The sequence below is a fragment of the Microtus pennsylvanicus genome, chromosome 9 (genome assembly GCF_037038515.1).
Source record: "Microtus pennsylvanicus isolate mMicPen1 chromosome 9, mMicPen1.hap1, whole genome shotgun sequence".
Classification (NCBI taxonomy): Eukaryota; Metazoa; Chordata; class Mammalia; order Rodentia; family Cricetidae; genus Microtus; species Microtus pennsylvanicus.
The window spans coordinates 47,234,640-47,250,828 of NC_134587.1; the positions used below are offsets into that span (position 1 = coordinate 47,234,640).

At 49.0% G+C, this 16,189-nt stretch overlaps 1 protein-coding gene across 1 annotated transcript in view; it reads left to right on the plus strand.

Annotated features, from left to right (window-relative positions):
* Eng (endoglin) overlaps window positions 1-16,189 on the plus strand; it is a 37,612-nt gene that overhangs the window by 18,036 nt on the left and 3,387 nt on the right. Inside the window, exons 3-11 of the mRNA XM_075985855.1 lie at window positions 5,712-5,849; window positions 7,520-7,685; window positions 8,529-8,694; window positions 9,111-9,237; window positions 9,926-10,100; window positions 10,261-10,403; window positions 14,977-15,114; window positions 15,336-15,374; window positions 15,793-15,915. Of these exons, the coding sequence (XP_075841970.1) occupies window positions 5,712-5,849; window positions 7,520-7,685; window positions 8,529-8,694; window positions 9,111-9,237; window positions 9,926-10,100; window positions 10,261-10,403; window positions 14,977-15,114; window positions 15,336-15,374; window positions 15,793-15,915 (1,215 nt within the window). The remainder of the gene's footprint in view (window positions 1-5,711; window positions 5,850-7,519; window positions 7,686-8,528; window positions 8,695-9,110; window positions 9,238-9,925; window positions 10,101-10,260; window positions 10,404-14,976; window positions 15,115-15,335; window positions 15,375-15,792; window positions 15,916-16,189) is intronic.

The following is a 16,189-nucleotide window of genomic DNA, read 5'->3' on the forward strand; positions in this document are numbered from 1 at the left end:
CACATACACACACACACGCACACATGTGCACACACACACACACACACACACTGATTGAAAATACTTCCTTCAGGAGGCATGCATGATAGCACATACCCATGACCCCAGGACTCAAAGGCTGAGGCTAGAGGTTATTTAGTTCGAGGCCAGAGCTACACACAATAAAATCCTGTCTCAAAACAATAATGATTTGGGCCAAGTATAGCACCACATTCTTGTTTCCCAGTTCCTCGGAAAGCTGAGGCAGGAGAATCACTTGAGTGCAGGGCAAGGCCCCATCTGGGATCATAGAAACTACCAATGGATCCGGGCAGTACACAGCTTGCTGTGAGGCCAGATCACACTGTATTCTTACAAGTACGTGAGGGGTACATTGTCCAGCTCATCGTCCAGACCGGGAAACTGGGGTCCGAGGAGGAAGAGTGACGGTCTGGAGCCACCGAACCCACATCTGAAGTCAGGTTTGTCTGGCTCTGATCTTTTTCCCTGCCAGTCTTCCTGTGTGTGCTGAGTCTGCGGAGACAGGCCCAGGGCCTCCTCTGGGCTGGCCCTCAGAGGGTGAGGGCTGCAGGCAGACCCAAGGCTCCACTCCTAGAAGAATTGCTGGAAACGGCTTTCTATAAGTAGCTACTAGCACTCAGGGCCTCTTCACCAAAATCCCCCTTTCCCGACACCAACCACTGGGCTAACAATGGCATCTAAGGGACAGCTGGTACAAAAATAGCCACTGGTCTCCCACCCGCCCACTCAGGGAGAGAATGGGGCAGGCCCATGCTGGCAGGCCTGGGGGCAAGGAGCTGGCACATATGTCATCCTGGCTGGGCCTCAAGATGCCCAGGAACCCATCCTGGACATGGGCAGCCCAAGCTGTGAGTTGGCAGGCTCCTTTCTTTACCTCTCAGGGGATGAGACAGGGAAACCAGCATGCGTGCAAATGGCCGCCATGGTGAGTCAGGGTGGAGGGGAAGGGATGTGTTTACTGTGGAAACCCTGGCTGAGTTTTTCTGGTAACTGGGAGTCATCAGCTAGGTCTGGGAGAACAGAGCCCTTGGGAACCCTGCTTTTCAGCCTTCCCGTATTCTCACAGTGCTCACTGTGACCCTGGCTGGTGACTGCCCTGCTTTGGGTCTTGGTTTCTCCACCCCACCCCCATAGGGAAGGTTCTGGTGACAGCAGAGTGGAAGGTTTGCTTTATGAATTCTAGAAGAGTTGCTGAGACTTGTCCCAAACATCCCAGAGTCCCAGCCTCTTGACCCCTGGGTCCCCCACAGATGACCGTGCTCTGACCCCTGCTTCCTTTTCTTCACTTCCTCTCTCCAGAGTCCCTCCTCATCTTGGCTTCCAGCCCTTTCCTGCTCCCATTTCACAGATGAGGAAAGCGAGATTCTGAGGGATAGGAGCTATCATCAGGCAGCTGCAGGTTTGATGCTCCTCCTACTCACAGTTCCAGCTGCTGCAGCCCAGGGGCATCCTCCCAGGGATGTCATAACATCACCTCCTTGTCTGCGCATGTCTCTCAGTATAGTCTGCCAAACTACTGAGCCCATCTCCTTACTATATGTATATTTTGAAGTCTCCCCTCCTGAGGAGCATGGCTGGAGCTGGTGGCCGTCTGGGTTAGAGGGAGACAGAAGAGGATACATAACTCTTGGGCTGCTGCTGGGTGGTCAAGGGCCGTGGGCTCCACTCGAGCATAGGCTGATGTACCCTAGGCTATCGATTCCACAGTCTGTCTAAGTGACTTCCATTCTAGAGCTCTGTTTCCACATCCGTCAGCTGCGAGAATCCCTGTGCCCGCTTTGGTCAGCACAGAGTGTAGCATGAACTCAGTTGAGCTGTGGCACCATACCGGCACGGGGTTACTTACTGAGATGAAATCCACCAATTGGAAGTGTGTAGTCTGCTCAATGGCAAGCTTCAGGTTCAGTGAGAGACCCTGTCTCAAAAGAAAACATAGACACCTAAGTGTGTAACCACCCGGCGCTGTTTGAGCTAACGGCACACAGCAATCAGAGCGAGGAGGCTGGGCTCAACACCAGCGTGGCTCGTGTGCGTTCCCTCAGTAAACGTCATTCGTTCTTTTCACTTATGTATATATGGGAGGCCGAGGCAGGGAGAGCTCCGTGAGCTTAACCCAGCCTAGTCTACTGTCCATACCAGCTAGAGCTACATAGTGAGACCCTGTCTCAAAAGGGGGAGGGGCATGTGTCATGTGTATTTCTATGTGGATATGTGCACCCCAGTGCAGGTGCCTGTGGAGGCCCGAGGTGTCAGATTCCCTGGAGCTGGGTGGAGTCACAGTCAGTTGTAAACTTCCTGATGTGGGTACTGGGAACCAAACTCGGGTTCTCAGGAAAAGCCATGAAAACTCTTAATTGCTGAGCTGAGACATCTCTCCAGCCCCTCTAGCATTTGATTCTAGTGTTTAAAATGCAATGTGTGGTCCTGAGTTCAATTCCCAGCAACCACATGGTGGCTCACAACCATCTGTAATGATACCTGCAGGAAGAATACTGTATACATAATAAACAAATAAATAAATATTTTTTAAAAAAAATAAAATGCAATGTGTGGATGGATGGATAGATAAATGATAGATAGTAGATAGATAGAAATAGTAGATAGATAGATGATAGATAGTAGATAGATAGAGATAGTAGATAGATAGATAGTAGATAGATGATAGATAGATAGATGATAGATAGACGATAGATAGAAGATAGATAGATAGATAGATAGATAGATATAGTAGATAGATAGATAGATAGATAGATAGATAGATAGATAGATAGATAGATAGATAGATAGATAGCGTGTCCCTGGCTGTCCTGGAACTCACTCTGTAGACCAGGCTAGCCTTGAACTAACAGAGACCTGCTTGGAGTGCTGGGATCAAAGGTGTGTGCCACTACACCCAGCTTGCCAGCTTGAAATGCATAATATTTTTTTAAGGTTAGTAAAACAAGCCCAGCAGTGGTGGCATACACCTTTAATCCCAGCACTGGGAGGCAGAGACAGGCAGATCTCTGTGAGTTCAAGGCCAATTTGGTCTACAGAGCAGAGTGAGTTCCAGGACAGCTAGGGCTACACAGGGCTGTCTCAAAAAACCAAAAATAAAACCAAAAACAAGAAAAAAAAATTAGTAAAACAAAATACTGATAGAGTCAAGATTTAAACTCATTAGTAAGTATTAATACTTGCTTGGGTACAGCTAAGGGTTAGAATGTTTACCAAGCATGCATAAGACTGGGTTTGCTTTCTAATATTGCAGATTATTATTTATTATTATTAATATGTATACACATTTGAAATGTATCTTTTTATTCTACTATAAACTACCATGAGAATACTTATTTAAGAATAGTAACATAAGTCAGGCGGTGGTGGCGCACCCCTTTAATCCCAGCACTGGGGAGGCAGAGGAAGGCAGATCTCTGTGTGTTCCAGGCCAGCCAGGTCTACAGAATGAGTTCCAGGACTGGCTCCAAAAACTACACAGAAAAACCTGTCTCGAAAACAAACAAACAACAACAAAAGAGAAAGAGAGAGAGACTGCCCTTGCCTCAAAAACCAAAGTGGAAAATGCCAGAGAAGTAGACCCCAAACTGAACTCTGGCCTTCTTTCCATCCATGTGCACACGCAGGCAAGTGAGTCCATGCACACACACACCACACACACTTCTAAGAACTAAAATAATGGGGCTAGAGATATGGCTGGGTAGTTAAGAGCACTAACTGCTCTTCCAGAGGACCCGGGTTCAATTCCCAGGTCATGACAACCTTTAACTCCAGTTCCAAGGGATTTGATGCCCTCTTCTGGACTCCACAGGCAGTGCATGCACATGGTCCATACAGGCAAAACACGTAAAATAATAATGATTTTTGAAAAGAATTCAAATAAGAATAATAACCTTATTTGAATTATTGATTCAATAATATTAGCTAACATGACAAAAGCCACCGTCATACACTGAAAACAAAGTGATATTATTTGCTCTTTTTCTCTTGTTGTTTTAAAGAGTTAGGTTGAGCACAGTGTGATTAACAAGGTCATTTACGGAGTAGCGGAAATATTTCTGAGCAGATTTTTCCAGGGACTGAAAAGCTTGTCTCTGGCTTTGTGACATCAGTCGGGAAACAACAGGAGGCGATTAGCAGCCAGACCCTAAAACTTTCCACTGATATCTCTGGTAAACCAGTGCTCTCCTTTCTGATGGGGGAGACCTTGGAACCAGCCTCTGGCTGCTCGCTGCTGGCAGGAACTGACAGAGACTGTGTCTGGAAAGATTTCCATTGTCTTTGTTCTCAGAGACGCCCGCCGTGCAACTTCTGAGGCCCTGAGGAGGGGGGGGCGGGGGGCCCTCCTCCCTTGTTCCTCTCCTCAATGCCACCCCATCCCAGGGGCTCAGAAAATACTCTGGATTAGTTTTGATCTGGCCATCTTTTCTTCCTTTTTACTCTTCTTGACAGAGAGGTGTGACATTCCCAGCCTTCCGTGTAATCATGGGCAGGTGACCTCACCTCTCTTGTGACATAGTTTCCTAATTTGTGAGAACTTGAATGGTGTCTACCTCTTAGGTTGTTTACTTGGGCTCGTGTATAAACGTGGCTGGAATCAGGCCTGTGCGTGTGACCTGCCATTGAGTCTCATGGCCAACTCTAGGGACAAGTGGGAATGCCTCAATGTGAGCTAGCATTGGAGTGGCCTCGCAGGGACAATAGAGAAGGAGTGAGCACGCTAGAGGAGTTCCTGCTCCCATGCGTAGAATATTATTTAGATACTTATAGGCCTGGTTTACACCAGGTGCTCAGTAGAAACCATCCTCAGTGGATGTGGATGAGACAGCACGTGCCTGAAATCCCAGCACTTGAGGAACTGAGGTAGGTGGGAAGAATAAAAGTTCAAGACCAGCCTGGACACAGAGCAAGTACTTGTCAGAAGGAGGCGGAGGAGGGAAGAGAGGACAGGTCTTGCAGTTCTGACTGTTGGATGAAGTTAAGACTCATATTAATTAGTTTTCCCTCCTCTTTGGTTGGTTGGGACCAACCTCATCCATTCACTCAGTATGCCTTCTTTCTGTGTTAACTTTTATTCTTTTTTTAAAAAAAGATGTATTTATTTATTGTGTATACAGTATTCTCAGTGCTCTGCCTGCAGGCCAGAAGAGGGCACCAGATCTCATTACAGATGCTTGTGAGCCACCATGTGGTTGCTGGGAATTGAACTCAGGACCTTTGGAAGTGCAGGCAGTGCTCTTAACCACTGAGCCATCTCTGCAGCCCCCATTGGGGAAGTTTTTTAATTATATGTATAAATCCTTTTAATTAAAAAGGATTTTTTAATTAAAAGGATTTAATTTCAAGCCCAACTTTTATTCTTTAATTTGTACTCATTCACTTATCCCGTCCGTGCGCTTGTACAAGCTTGCACCACTGCACCAGTGCAGTGGGTGGCTGGCAGGAGTCTACCCTTCCACCGTGTGGGTTCTGGGCATTGAACTCAGGTTGTTGGGCTTGGGGGCAGTGTTCACAGAACCATCTTGCCAGTCCCTCGTATGTTTTCTAGGTGTGTGAATGGTCAGATTTACACAGGTAACCGCCGAGTCAAGCCAAGCAGGGCCCATGGAATGACTGTCAACCACACATGAAGCATCCCTGTCCCACCCCCCACAAATCTGACCGAGATATCTGTGTCCCTGACTCTTCCCCAGATGTCAGAGGTGGAGCTGACTCTTGAGGCATCCAAGCAAAATGGCACTGGCACCCGAGAGGTGCTTCTGGTCCTTGTTTCCAACGATAGAGTCAACGTGAAATTCCAGGCCCCGGAAATCCCACTGCAACTAGCCTACGTAAGTGTGTGACCCTAACCCCAGCCCAGCTGTGGGAGGCCCCTGCCTACCTATGCCGCTCTGTGCTTGAGTCAGCATCTGATGTCCAGGGGCCATGATTCAAACTGGCCATGCCTCGAGTTCCACAGCCCTGAGGTAGAGTACCCAGGGATGGATAGGACCCAGAACAAGAGTCTGCACCAGGAGGTAGATGAATGTAGCAACGGACCAGGGCACCACAAAGGAAGGGTAGGGGGTAGGCACAGGATAGATGGTATCCCAGAGAGGGGAAGGTGGGCAGTAGAGGTGAGGACCCTCTCAGAGATGGGCACATAGACCAGCATGGTGGAAGAACCATGGACTTAACCCCAAGTCCAACCACAAAGGCCCAGCTTCCCTTCCCAGAATGCCCTTTCCCTTATCAAGTCAATCACTGAATGACACTTGAAACATGAACTTGCTGGCTGCAGGGTTGCTGCAATGGCCCCTTCAAGCTAGGTTGCATCTTTTTACTTGAACACTCGCAGCAAGAGCCTTGACCTCTGTGTGCAGATCATACACCCACAGGCCAGGAACCTGCCTTGTGTCGGGCTGCGAGCCAGGAGACTGACAAAGGCCACCTTCTGCAGCCACTGCTGGAACACTGTTTTTATAGGCAGTGAGCTCCATTATACCTCCTCTGGCTGTCGGGCAGTCCTCCTATATACCTAGCCTGAAGCCCTTCTGCTGCTGTTACTTCAACTCAAAGGAACTTGGAGTCAATGGCTCTGCTTCCTCTAACCCCTTCCCTCCTCTGTCTCACCTCCTCCAGGAAATCTGTTTCCTTTCCTAGCCCACCAGAGCCCAGGGGAGTCTAAAGAGGCCATGAGGTCTTCTATTCACCCAGATCCCCTGTCCCCAGGCAGCCCGAGGACTGGTCTTGGTTTGGGGTTCTTTTTAAGCTTTATTTTATTTTATGTGTCTGGATGTTTTGTGTGCATGTGTGCCTTGTACCTGCGGAGGCCAGGAAGAGTGTTAGGTTCCCGAGGACTAAATTATAGATGGTTGTGAGCTACCATGTGGTGCTGGAAACTGAACCTGGGTCTTGTTGAAGAGCAGTCGAGGCTCTTCAACACTCAACCGTATCTCCAGATCCTCCCCTTTGTTGCTGCTGCTGCTACTGCTATTTATTAGGTAAGGTTCTCTGCCTTCGATTCCTTCAAACAATGATGTCCATCTAGTTCCTGAGTGGTGAGGTTCCCAGGGCAGGTACCACCTCACTGGTCTTTCAACCATTCAGAACTTCTCATGCCTCTCTCCTTTCCCCCTTCCATTCCCTCCTTCTCCACGCAACGGGAGCACCTACCATGTGTGCAGATGGGCACCAAGACTTCCCTCACACACCCTCAGAGCGGGGAGGGTTATAGACGGCAGCGACATGATGCCGTTATGTTTGCCTCATGGTGAGGGGACAGCTGGGACAGATGAGCAAGCAGATGCGTGCCTCTGGGTAGCACTCATGTGCAGAAGGGAGGTGGGACAGATATGGCTACTCCGGAAGAGGTACCTGGGGGCCTCGGGGCTAACTGGTGACCTCTGAGCCTTGTCATTCTTGGTTCTGACCTCTTTTCTGGCTGTTGCCTGAGCTGATGCCCTAGGCTGGTTCCTGACCCGCAGAGTCAGGTGTGACTCGGCATTCTGTGTCTCCACAGAGCCCCAACCTGACCACCTTCTCCAAGGAGCCGGAAGTCAGCACCACAGCGTTGTCATCTGTTATGTCTAAGAAGCAGATCCTTGAGTGGGTAGCCAAAAAGAGCGCCATCACCTCCATAGCGACTCTGGATAACCCCAAAAGCATTGTCCTCCAGCTGGGCCAAGGTCAGCCTCTTTAGTGCCTCGGGGTTCAATTGCAGAAGAAGCAGAGCTAGCTACCAGCCCACAGTGGCACTTGATTTGCCCAGAGTCTCACATGGCTGAATGGTACCTTTTGCAGCTAGTGACTGCTTCTTTATCAAGTATCAGATGAGAAATGCCAGATTTTCTTCTTGACCCTGAAAATCCCAGCCCAAGGGGCTAGAGATGTAGCTCCTGGTAGGTAGAGCACATAGCATTAAGCCCTGGATTCCATCTCCAACGATCCATGGACTGAACATGGTGGCACAGACCTTTAATCCCAGCACTCAGGTGGAGATGGAAGAGTAAGGAATTCAAGACCATCCTCTGCAGCATAGCAAGTTCAAGGCTAACCTGGGCTACCTGAGACCACGTCTTTAAATGGGGAGGTTCAGTGTATGATTGCCACACAAGCGTGAGCACCCAAACTGGGACCCTCATGCCCCAAATGAAAAGCTGTCGTGGTAAAATACACTTGTAATCCCAAAACGGGGCAGAGATAGGAGGGTCCCTAGCCAGCCGGTCCAGCTGAACTGGTGAACCCCAGGGTCAGTAAGACACTGTGTCTCAAAAGAATAATACGGAGAACAATTGAGGAAGTCACCTGACGTGATGTGCCGGGTGGGGATGAGGGGCCCTACATCCTTGACATGTGCTGTGGGCTCACTCCTTACATTAACCCCATGTTAACACACGGGAAACAAAGGCGCGTGTACCCGGCAGGTAAACGCTCCTTATTTTCTCCACCTGTGAGGCTCTGTCCAAATGTTCCCACATTGCCTTCGGCTAAAGGTGGGGTAGGGCTCTCTGACATGCTTGTCTCTACAGTCCCAAAGGCACTACCCTACTGCTTGCCAGAAGCCAATCAGGACATGGGCCTCACACTCAAATGGCAACCTCAAGCCCCAACCCAAGTCCAAGGCTGCCCCTTGGAAGGTGTGACTGGCCACAAGGAGGCATATATCCTCAGGATTCTGCCAGGCGCTGGGACCAGGTAAGGGTGCCGGCCTTCTAGGGTAGGGCTCTCCCCAGTCAATCAGATCTAACCCTCCTTGAAGAGCAGAGTTCCTTTTCTATGGCTGTGGTAAAACACCATGATCAAGGCAATGTGTAGAGTTTATTTGGGTTTATGGTTCCAGAGGGTCAGAGTTCATGACAGCAGAATGGGGGTCGCAGGCAGCTGAGAGCTCGTATCTTGACCCACAGTAGGAGGCAGGGAGCACACAAAGCCCGCCCCAGTGTCCTACATTCTCCAACAAAGCCTCCTCTTTGGCTTTCCCAAACAGCATCCCAAGTATTCAAATGCCCGAGACTTATACGTGACATCTCATTTAAAGGGACACACCAGGTCTGTCCCCAAACTCACGCTTACACTCTATCCGCACTGATCCGGTTCTCTACTTGCTGCAGGCCCCAGACAGTGGACGTAAATGTGGAACTGAGTTGTGAATCTGGGGATCCCGACGCCATTCTTATCCTGCAGGGTCCTCCACATGTGTCCTGGCTCATCGATGCCAATCACAACATGCAGTTCTTGGTGAGCTTTGAACCCCACCCTGGCCCCCGAGTTGAGACTGTACACCATGGTCATTCCACCTCAACCTCCACCTCCTTCTTTCCTTTTCTTCTTCTTCTTCTTCTTCTTCTTCTTCTTCTTCTTCTTCTTCTTCTTCTTCTTCTTCTTCTTCTTCTTCTTCTTCTTCTTCTTCTTCTTCTTCTTCTTCCTCTTCTTCTTCTTCTTTCTCCCCCTTCTCCCTCCTCCTCCTCCTCCTCCTCCTCCTCCTCCTCCTCTTCTTCTTCTCCTTTCTCTCTCTCTTCGGTTTTTCGAGACAGGGTTTCTCTGTGTTGTCCTGGCTGCCCTGGAACTCTCTCTGTAGACCAGGTTAGCCTCAAACTCAGAGATCTGCCTGCATCTGCCTCCCTGAGAGCTGGGATTAAAGGCGTGCGCCACCATCACCGGTTCATCCCAACTTTCTACCTCTGTCTAATACCTGTTTTCCTTCTCTGGTTAATTTAGAAGCGACTTCCTCCAGGAACCTTTTCATTGATGAGCCAGAGAGTCCTTTAACCTAGACTGCTGGGTCAAGGAAGGGCCCTGGAGAGACAAACTCTGAGCTGGGTTAGAGAACAAAGAGAAGAAAGGGCCCGAGGGGGAAGGTTGGTCAGGCACAGGGGAGGGAAGGCAGTGCCACAGTTGATGCCCCTGCTTCCTTCTCTGCCCTCAGACCACAGGTGAATACTCCATCAAGATCTTTCCAGAAAAGAAAATCAAAGGCTTCGATCTCCCAGATACACCCCAAGGCCTGATCGGGGAGGCCCGCAAACTCAACGCCAGCACCATAGCCTCCTTTGTGGAACTCCCTCTGGCCAATGAGGTCTGGCTGAGGGCGTCCAGCTGTGGTGAGCCCAACCTCGCAGCCCTATCCTCCTCTCTGTCTCCCCTCAGGTTGCTTGCCACACTCTTCTTTAAGCTCGGGCGGCTTCTCTGTGCTCACTGGCCTTATCTGCCATCCAGCGCTCGCTCGGTGACTGTCCACTCTGCCCACCTCTGGTCCCACAGATGTCAGACTGCAGTCCTCCCCTGCACCAGCTCTGACCACACCTCCCAAGGAGAGGTGCAACCTTGAGCTACTCCTGTCCCTGTTCAATCCAACTTGTGACAATGACTTAATGACTCTGGAACTCAGTAAAGAATTCGTGCAGGTAAGTGAATCCTGCCCCTCCTTCTGGGAGCGACGTGGACAGCTAGGCCTAACCCAGGCAGTGGGGCAAGTCTCAGGTTCCTCGTTTGTGAAATGTGGCTTTAGCCTAGCACAGACCCATGCATGTGCATTCCCAGAACCCAGGAGGCTGAGGCAGGAGGATGGTGAATTTCAGGCTAGACATAGAAGGTCCATATAGGAAAATGGGGGGGGGGGTTCAAGGTCATCCTCAGCTACATAGCGAGTTTGAGGATAGTCTAGGCTACATGAGCTCCAATCTCAAAATACCAGTAATGATAAGCTAATGTTAGGTAGTCATTATTAATGTCAATGCCGGCTGAGCTGGGTGGTCACAGAAGTTTGTACTGTGTGATCTTTGCCTGATTGATAAATACAGAAAACAATGCATGGGGCTGGAGAGGTGTTTGGTGGCAGTGTCCGTTGTGCAAGCATGAGGACCTGGGCTTGGATCCCCAGCACCCATGAGAAACAACCCTTAGCACTGAGGGCCCTGGAGGCTCTCTGACCAGCCAGGCTAGCCAATTAGTGAGGTCCTGGGTCACTAAGAGACCCTCCCTGTCTTGCTAGGTATAGTAGCCCACGCTTTTAATCTCAGCTCTTGGGAGGCAGAGGCAGGCAGATCTCTGTGAGTTCAAGGCCAGCCTGGTCTACAAGAGTGAGTTCCAGGCCAGTTAGGGCTATGCAGTGAGACCCTATTGATGGGGGGCGGGGGGGAGCATGGAGGTGTGTACCTGTCTCAAAAAATAAGATGGATGAATCCAATGAGAAAGCCCAGTGGATAAAACACTTGTCACATAAACTGCTAACCTGAGTTCAATCCCCCGGAACCCACATAAAGGTGGAAAGAGAGGACCAACTCCACCTGGTGCTCTCTGACCTCCACATATGCACCCCACCCATGTCACAAACTTAATAGTAATTTAAATTTAAAAATAAAGTGACATGCAAGAGTGGAAGGTGCCTAAGGCCTGATTTCAGACTCTGGCCTCCACACACAATGCACCCATGTGTAGGTTTACATACAATGGGTGGACCATACACTCACATACACACCACACACACACACACAGAGAATATACACACACACATGCATAAAATTTAAATGCATACTTTTTAGAATATAACAACAAGAACAGGGAATATATATATACAGAGAGAGAGGACGAGAGAGCTGCTACGACTTTTAGTATGTATTCCTGATTGGACTGGAACCCAGGCTGGCCTCAAATTCACAGATATCCGCCTGCCTGTCTACTGGGTGTGGGATTCAAGGTGTGCACAACCACTCCTGGCTCAGAATAGAGAAAATCTTCATTTTCCCTTCTGATGACAACAGTTACCAACATTGTGTTGTCTTCCTTCCTTCCCTTTCCTTCTTTCCTTCCTTTTTCTTTCTTTTCTTTGGTGTTTGTTGTTGTTTTCCTGGATGGGGTCTCCTATAGCCCAGGCTAGCCTTGAGCTCACCACCTAATTGAGGATGACCTTGGACTTCTGATCCTGTCTTCACCTTGTACTATGGGTTGCTTGGAAGCCTCTTCTCTGTTTCTTGCACAGGATAACTGCCGAAGACCAGCTTCGACACAACTCGTATGCTTCAGGGCAGGAGAGTGAGGATTAGAATTATTAAACAAAAGGAACAGAAATAAGAGCAGAAACAGAACAGCATTGGGAGGGAAATTCAGTGACTGTTGAATCCTCCTCGTTTATTTTCCACACACTAATAGATTTCACTCCAAAAGGGGAGGAGGGAGGCAACAGACTTCATAACACGATATAAGGAATAGACTTGAATTCTCCAACCTTTGGTCCACCTCTGTACCCAGAATCCCAGTTGACCACACCCTAGGTTCTTGTTTGCAGGCACTTCTGTTGTCAACAGCTCTGAGAGAGCAAAATTAAACTCACACTCCCTTACCTCCAGTCCGGTGAACAGTCTCGCAGCTGTGTAACCACACTGTGCCCCCTACCCTATGCTTCTGATCTTTGTACAGCGCGGAAAGCTGTCCTTAATGTCACAGTATCAGCTACTCTCCCCGGGGACTCGGCAGTAGGCTGCACCCAGTTCCGCACTGATGTAAACACGCTCAAGGCGTCCCAGTGAGTCAAGCTCTGTGCGGATCATCTCTGGGTAGTCTTTCAGGGATTGTGCTTTGGAGCCTGGTGTTTTTCATGCCAATCCGGAACAGGATTTAATCTTCAGATCTCTTTACGAGAGAGCTTGTCCACGTCTTTCTACTTCCACACTGAAAGAAAGCCCTCTGCTAGTGTGGGAGGGGAGCGTGCATGTTCGGTCATTGCTTTGATTAAGATTCTTTCTTAGCAGCAAGCCAAGGCCCAGCTCTTTGTGAATATTAAGAACTCAGCTGTAATAAATAAATTTTAAAAAAAAGAACTCAGCTGTTTCTGGGGCTTGGTGTGTCTCTTGATTTTAGTATGATTTTTAATTTTTTTTTAGATTTATTTGTTATATATGCAGCATGTTTGCTTGCAGGCCAGAAAAGGGCACCAGATCTCATTACAGATGGTTGTGACCCACCATGTGGTTGCTGGGAATTGAACTCAGGATCTCTGGAAAAGAAGTCAGTGCTCTTAACCTCTGAGCCATCTCTCCAGCCCTGATTTTTTTAATTTTATCTTCATTTTTATGCCAAGTGGTGGTGCATGACTTTAATCCCAGCACTTGGGAGACAGACCAAACAAAAACATGTCGTGTGTACATTTTCCCTTTGGTTTGGTTTTCTGCATTTTAACTTGTTTCTTCTCCCCTACCCTCTTTACATTCGGTGCTGTACTGCTGAGCTGTGTCCCCAGTCTCACTACAATGGGTTTAATGTGCTTTGTTTTGGGAGTCAGTGTCTGGCTTTGTATCCATGCTGGTGTGGAACTTGCTATGTGGACCAGACTAGCCTTGAACTCAACAGAGATCTGTCTACCCCAGTCTTCTAAGAATTAAGATTAAAGACTCAGAGGGTTGAGGATTTAGCTTAGGGGAAGAGTGCTTACCTAGCAAGCACAAGGTCCTTGGTTGTCCTGGAACTCACTCTATACACCAGGCTGGCCCTGGACTCACAGAGATCCACCTGCCTCTGCCTCCTGATTGCTGGGATTAAAGGTGTGTGCCACCACTGTCTGGTAAATCCCAGTAAACTTTTCTAAGTGCCTTGGTCGTGGTGTTTGTCACAGCAACAGAAAGTAGCTGAGGCTCGGTGGTGGTGGCGCATGCCTTTAATCCCAGCACTCAGGAGGCAGAGGCAGGGGATCTCTGTGAGTTCGAGGCCAGCCTGGTTTACAGAGAGAGTTCCAGGACAGGCTCCATAGCTACTGAGAAACCCTGTCTTGAAAAACAAAACAAAACAAACAAACAAAAAACAAAGAGAAGCCGGGCGGTGGTGGCGCACGCCTTTAATCCCAGCACTTGGGAGGCAGAGGCAGACGGATCTCTGTGAGTTCGAGGCCAGCCTGGTCTACAAGAGCTAGTTCCAGGACAGGCTCCAAAACCACAGAGAAACCCTGTCTCAAAAAAAGATGGAACTGGAGAGATGGCTCAGAAGTTAAAAGCATTTGCTGTTCTTTCAGAAAACCTGGGTTTGATCCCCAGCACCACACGATGGCTTACAACTATCTGTGATTCCAGTTCCACAGGGTTTGACTGCTGGGCCTCTGGATGAACTACATAGATGTGGTGTACAGACATACATTCAGGCAAAATACTGCATGCACACACACACACACACACACACTCATGAGTGCACGTGCCATGGGTTCAATTCTCAAACAACAGAAAAAGCAAAGAGGACTCCTAGTTGCCTATTTTCCAGTGAGTCATTTTTTCCCTTGCCTTTCTTAAGTCTCTCTCAGAACTTTGATAAATCATCCAATGTCCCCTCAGAGAGTTTAAATAAGGATTTGTTTTTCTTCTTTTTTTGAAATTTATTTAGTTTTATTTTATTTTTGGTTTTTTAAGACAGGGTTTTCTGTAGCTTTGGAGCCTGTCCTGGAACTAGCTCTTGTAGACCAGATTGGCCTCGAACTCACAAAGATCCACCTGCCTCTGCCTGCTGAGTGCTGGGATTAAAGGTGTGCACCACCACTGCCCAGCTTTATTTAGTTTTATTTTATGTGCTTTGGTGTTTTGCTTGCATATATGTCTGTGTGAGGGTGTCAGATCTTGGAGTTCTAGACAGTTGTGAGCTGCCATGTGGTTTCTGGGAAATGAACCCAGGTCCTTTGGAAGAGCAGTCAATGCTCTTAACTGCTGAGCCATCTCTCCAGCCCATATTTTACTTCTTTTTAATGTATGTGTAGGGTGGGTATCTGCAGGGGATATGGAAGGAATCGTTCATCAGAGCTGGAGTTACAGGCAGTTGTGAGCATTCTGACATAGGTTGGGTGCTGGGAACTGAACTTGGGTCTTTTGCAAGAACCCAGTGCTCTTAACCACTGAGCTATTTCTCCAGCCTCGGTTGGCAGTTCTTCTAGTGTTTTGGTAGTGACAGCAAGGCCCGAGGAAGTGCAGGGCCTCCTAACGGCACCCACCCGTCTCCCCTGAGCAGACTCTAAAGTGCAACATCACAGGCCTGACTTTCTGGGACCGCAGCTGCCAGGCTGAAGAAAGCGACAGCCACCTTGTCCTACGTAGCACCTACTCCAGCTGTGGCATGAAAGTGACAGAGTATGAGATCAGCAACGAGGTACGGCCTGGGCCAGGAAGGTGTTGGGAACAGCCTTGTCAGGTGTCTCACTGATCCTCAGGGCTGAGGGATGTTTGGGGGAGCGGAGAAGAGTGTTCAGCAGGAGCCAAAGTGTGGATCTTTCTTTGCTTGGCCTTCTGACTTACAAGACGGGTTTGGGAGGTGGGACATCCTCTGGGGCCTGTTTGGTTCTGACCAGCTTCTTGCCTCTGTCTTTGCAGGTGATCATCAGTTTGCTGTCAGGCTTCCCACCCCTTCGGGTAAGGTGGACAGTCCTACCATGCTCTCCAGCTGGTTCAGGGAGTACTGTTGGGGCTGGGGCCCTGTAACAAGCCCTGTGTTTCCAGTATGCTTCAGTCTCTCCTTCTGTACTATGGCCGTAGTGCTGCAGAGGGTCACACTTTCCGTTTCTGAAATCCAGCAAGTAGTGGCTGTGTGGCCTTGGAAAAGTCATTTAACCCTCCCTAGGCTCAAAGGTTATTAGCTGTTAACTTTGGCATGAGAAAAGAACTCACCCCATAGGGGTCTCAGGAGCAGTCATTGAGATACGTGGATTTTTTTCCATTAGCCCAGTGCCAAGTAATTCTTGATAAACATGAATTTATTTACAAGGTGAGGATGGGGTCAGGGAGTTCCTGCCGCCACCCTTCCAAACTGTCCTCCTCACGCCTCTCACAGAAAAAGGTGCAATGTGTCAAAGTCAACATGGACCGCTTCTCCATCCAGCTGGGCTTCTACCTCAGCCCGCACTTCCTCCAGGAATCCAGCACCATCAAGCTGGGCCAACAAGGCTTCGTGCAGGTATGGGGCACCCCACTTGACTCCTCAAGTCTGGGTTCCTTTGTTCCCAACACTGTTAGAGGAAAGATGGAATTTCATCTTCCAGAGGAAGGTGAGGGTCAGCCTAGGTGTGTGGAAGGGACAGATCGAAAAGGAATTGCAGGCCAGGTGATGGTGGTGCACGCCTTTAATCCAGCACTCAGGAGGCAGAGGCAGGCCGATCTCTTTGAGTTTGAGGCCAGCCTGGGCTATAGAGCAATTTCAGGACAGGTTCCAAATGCAAATAGGAATGTCA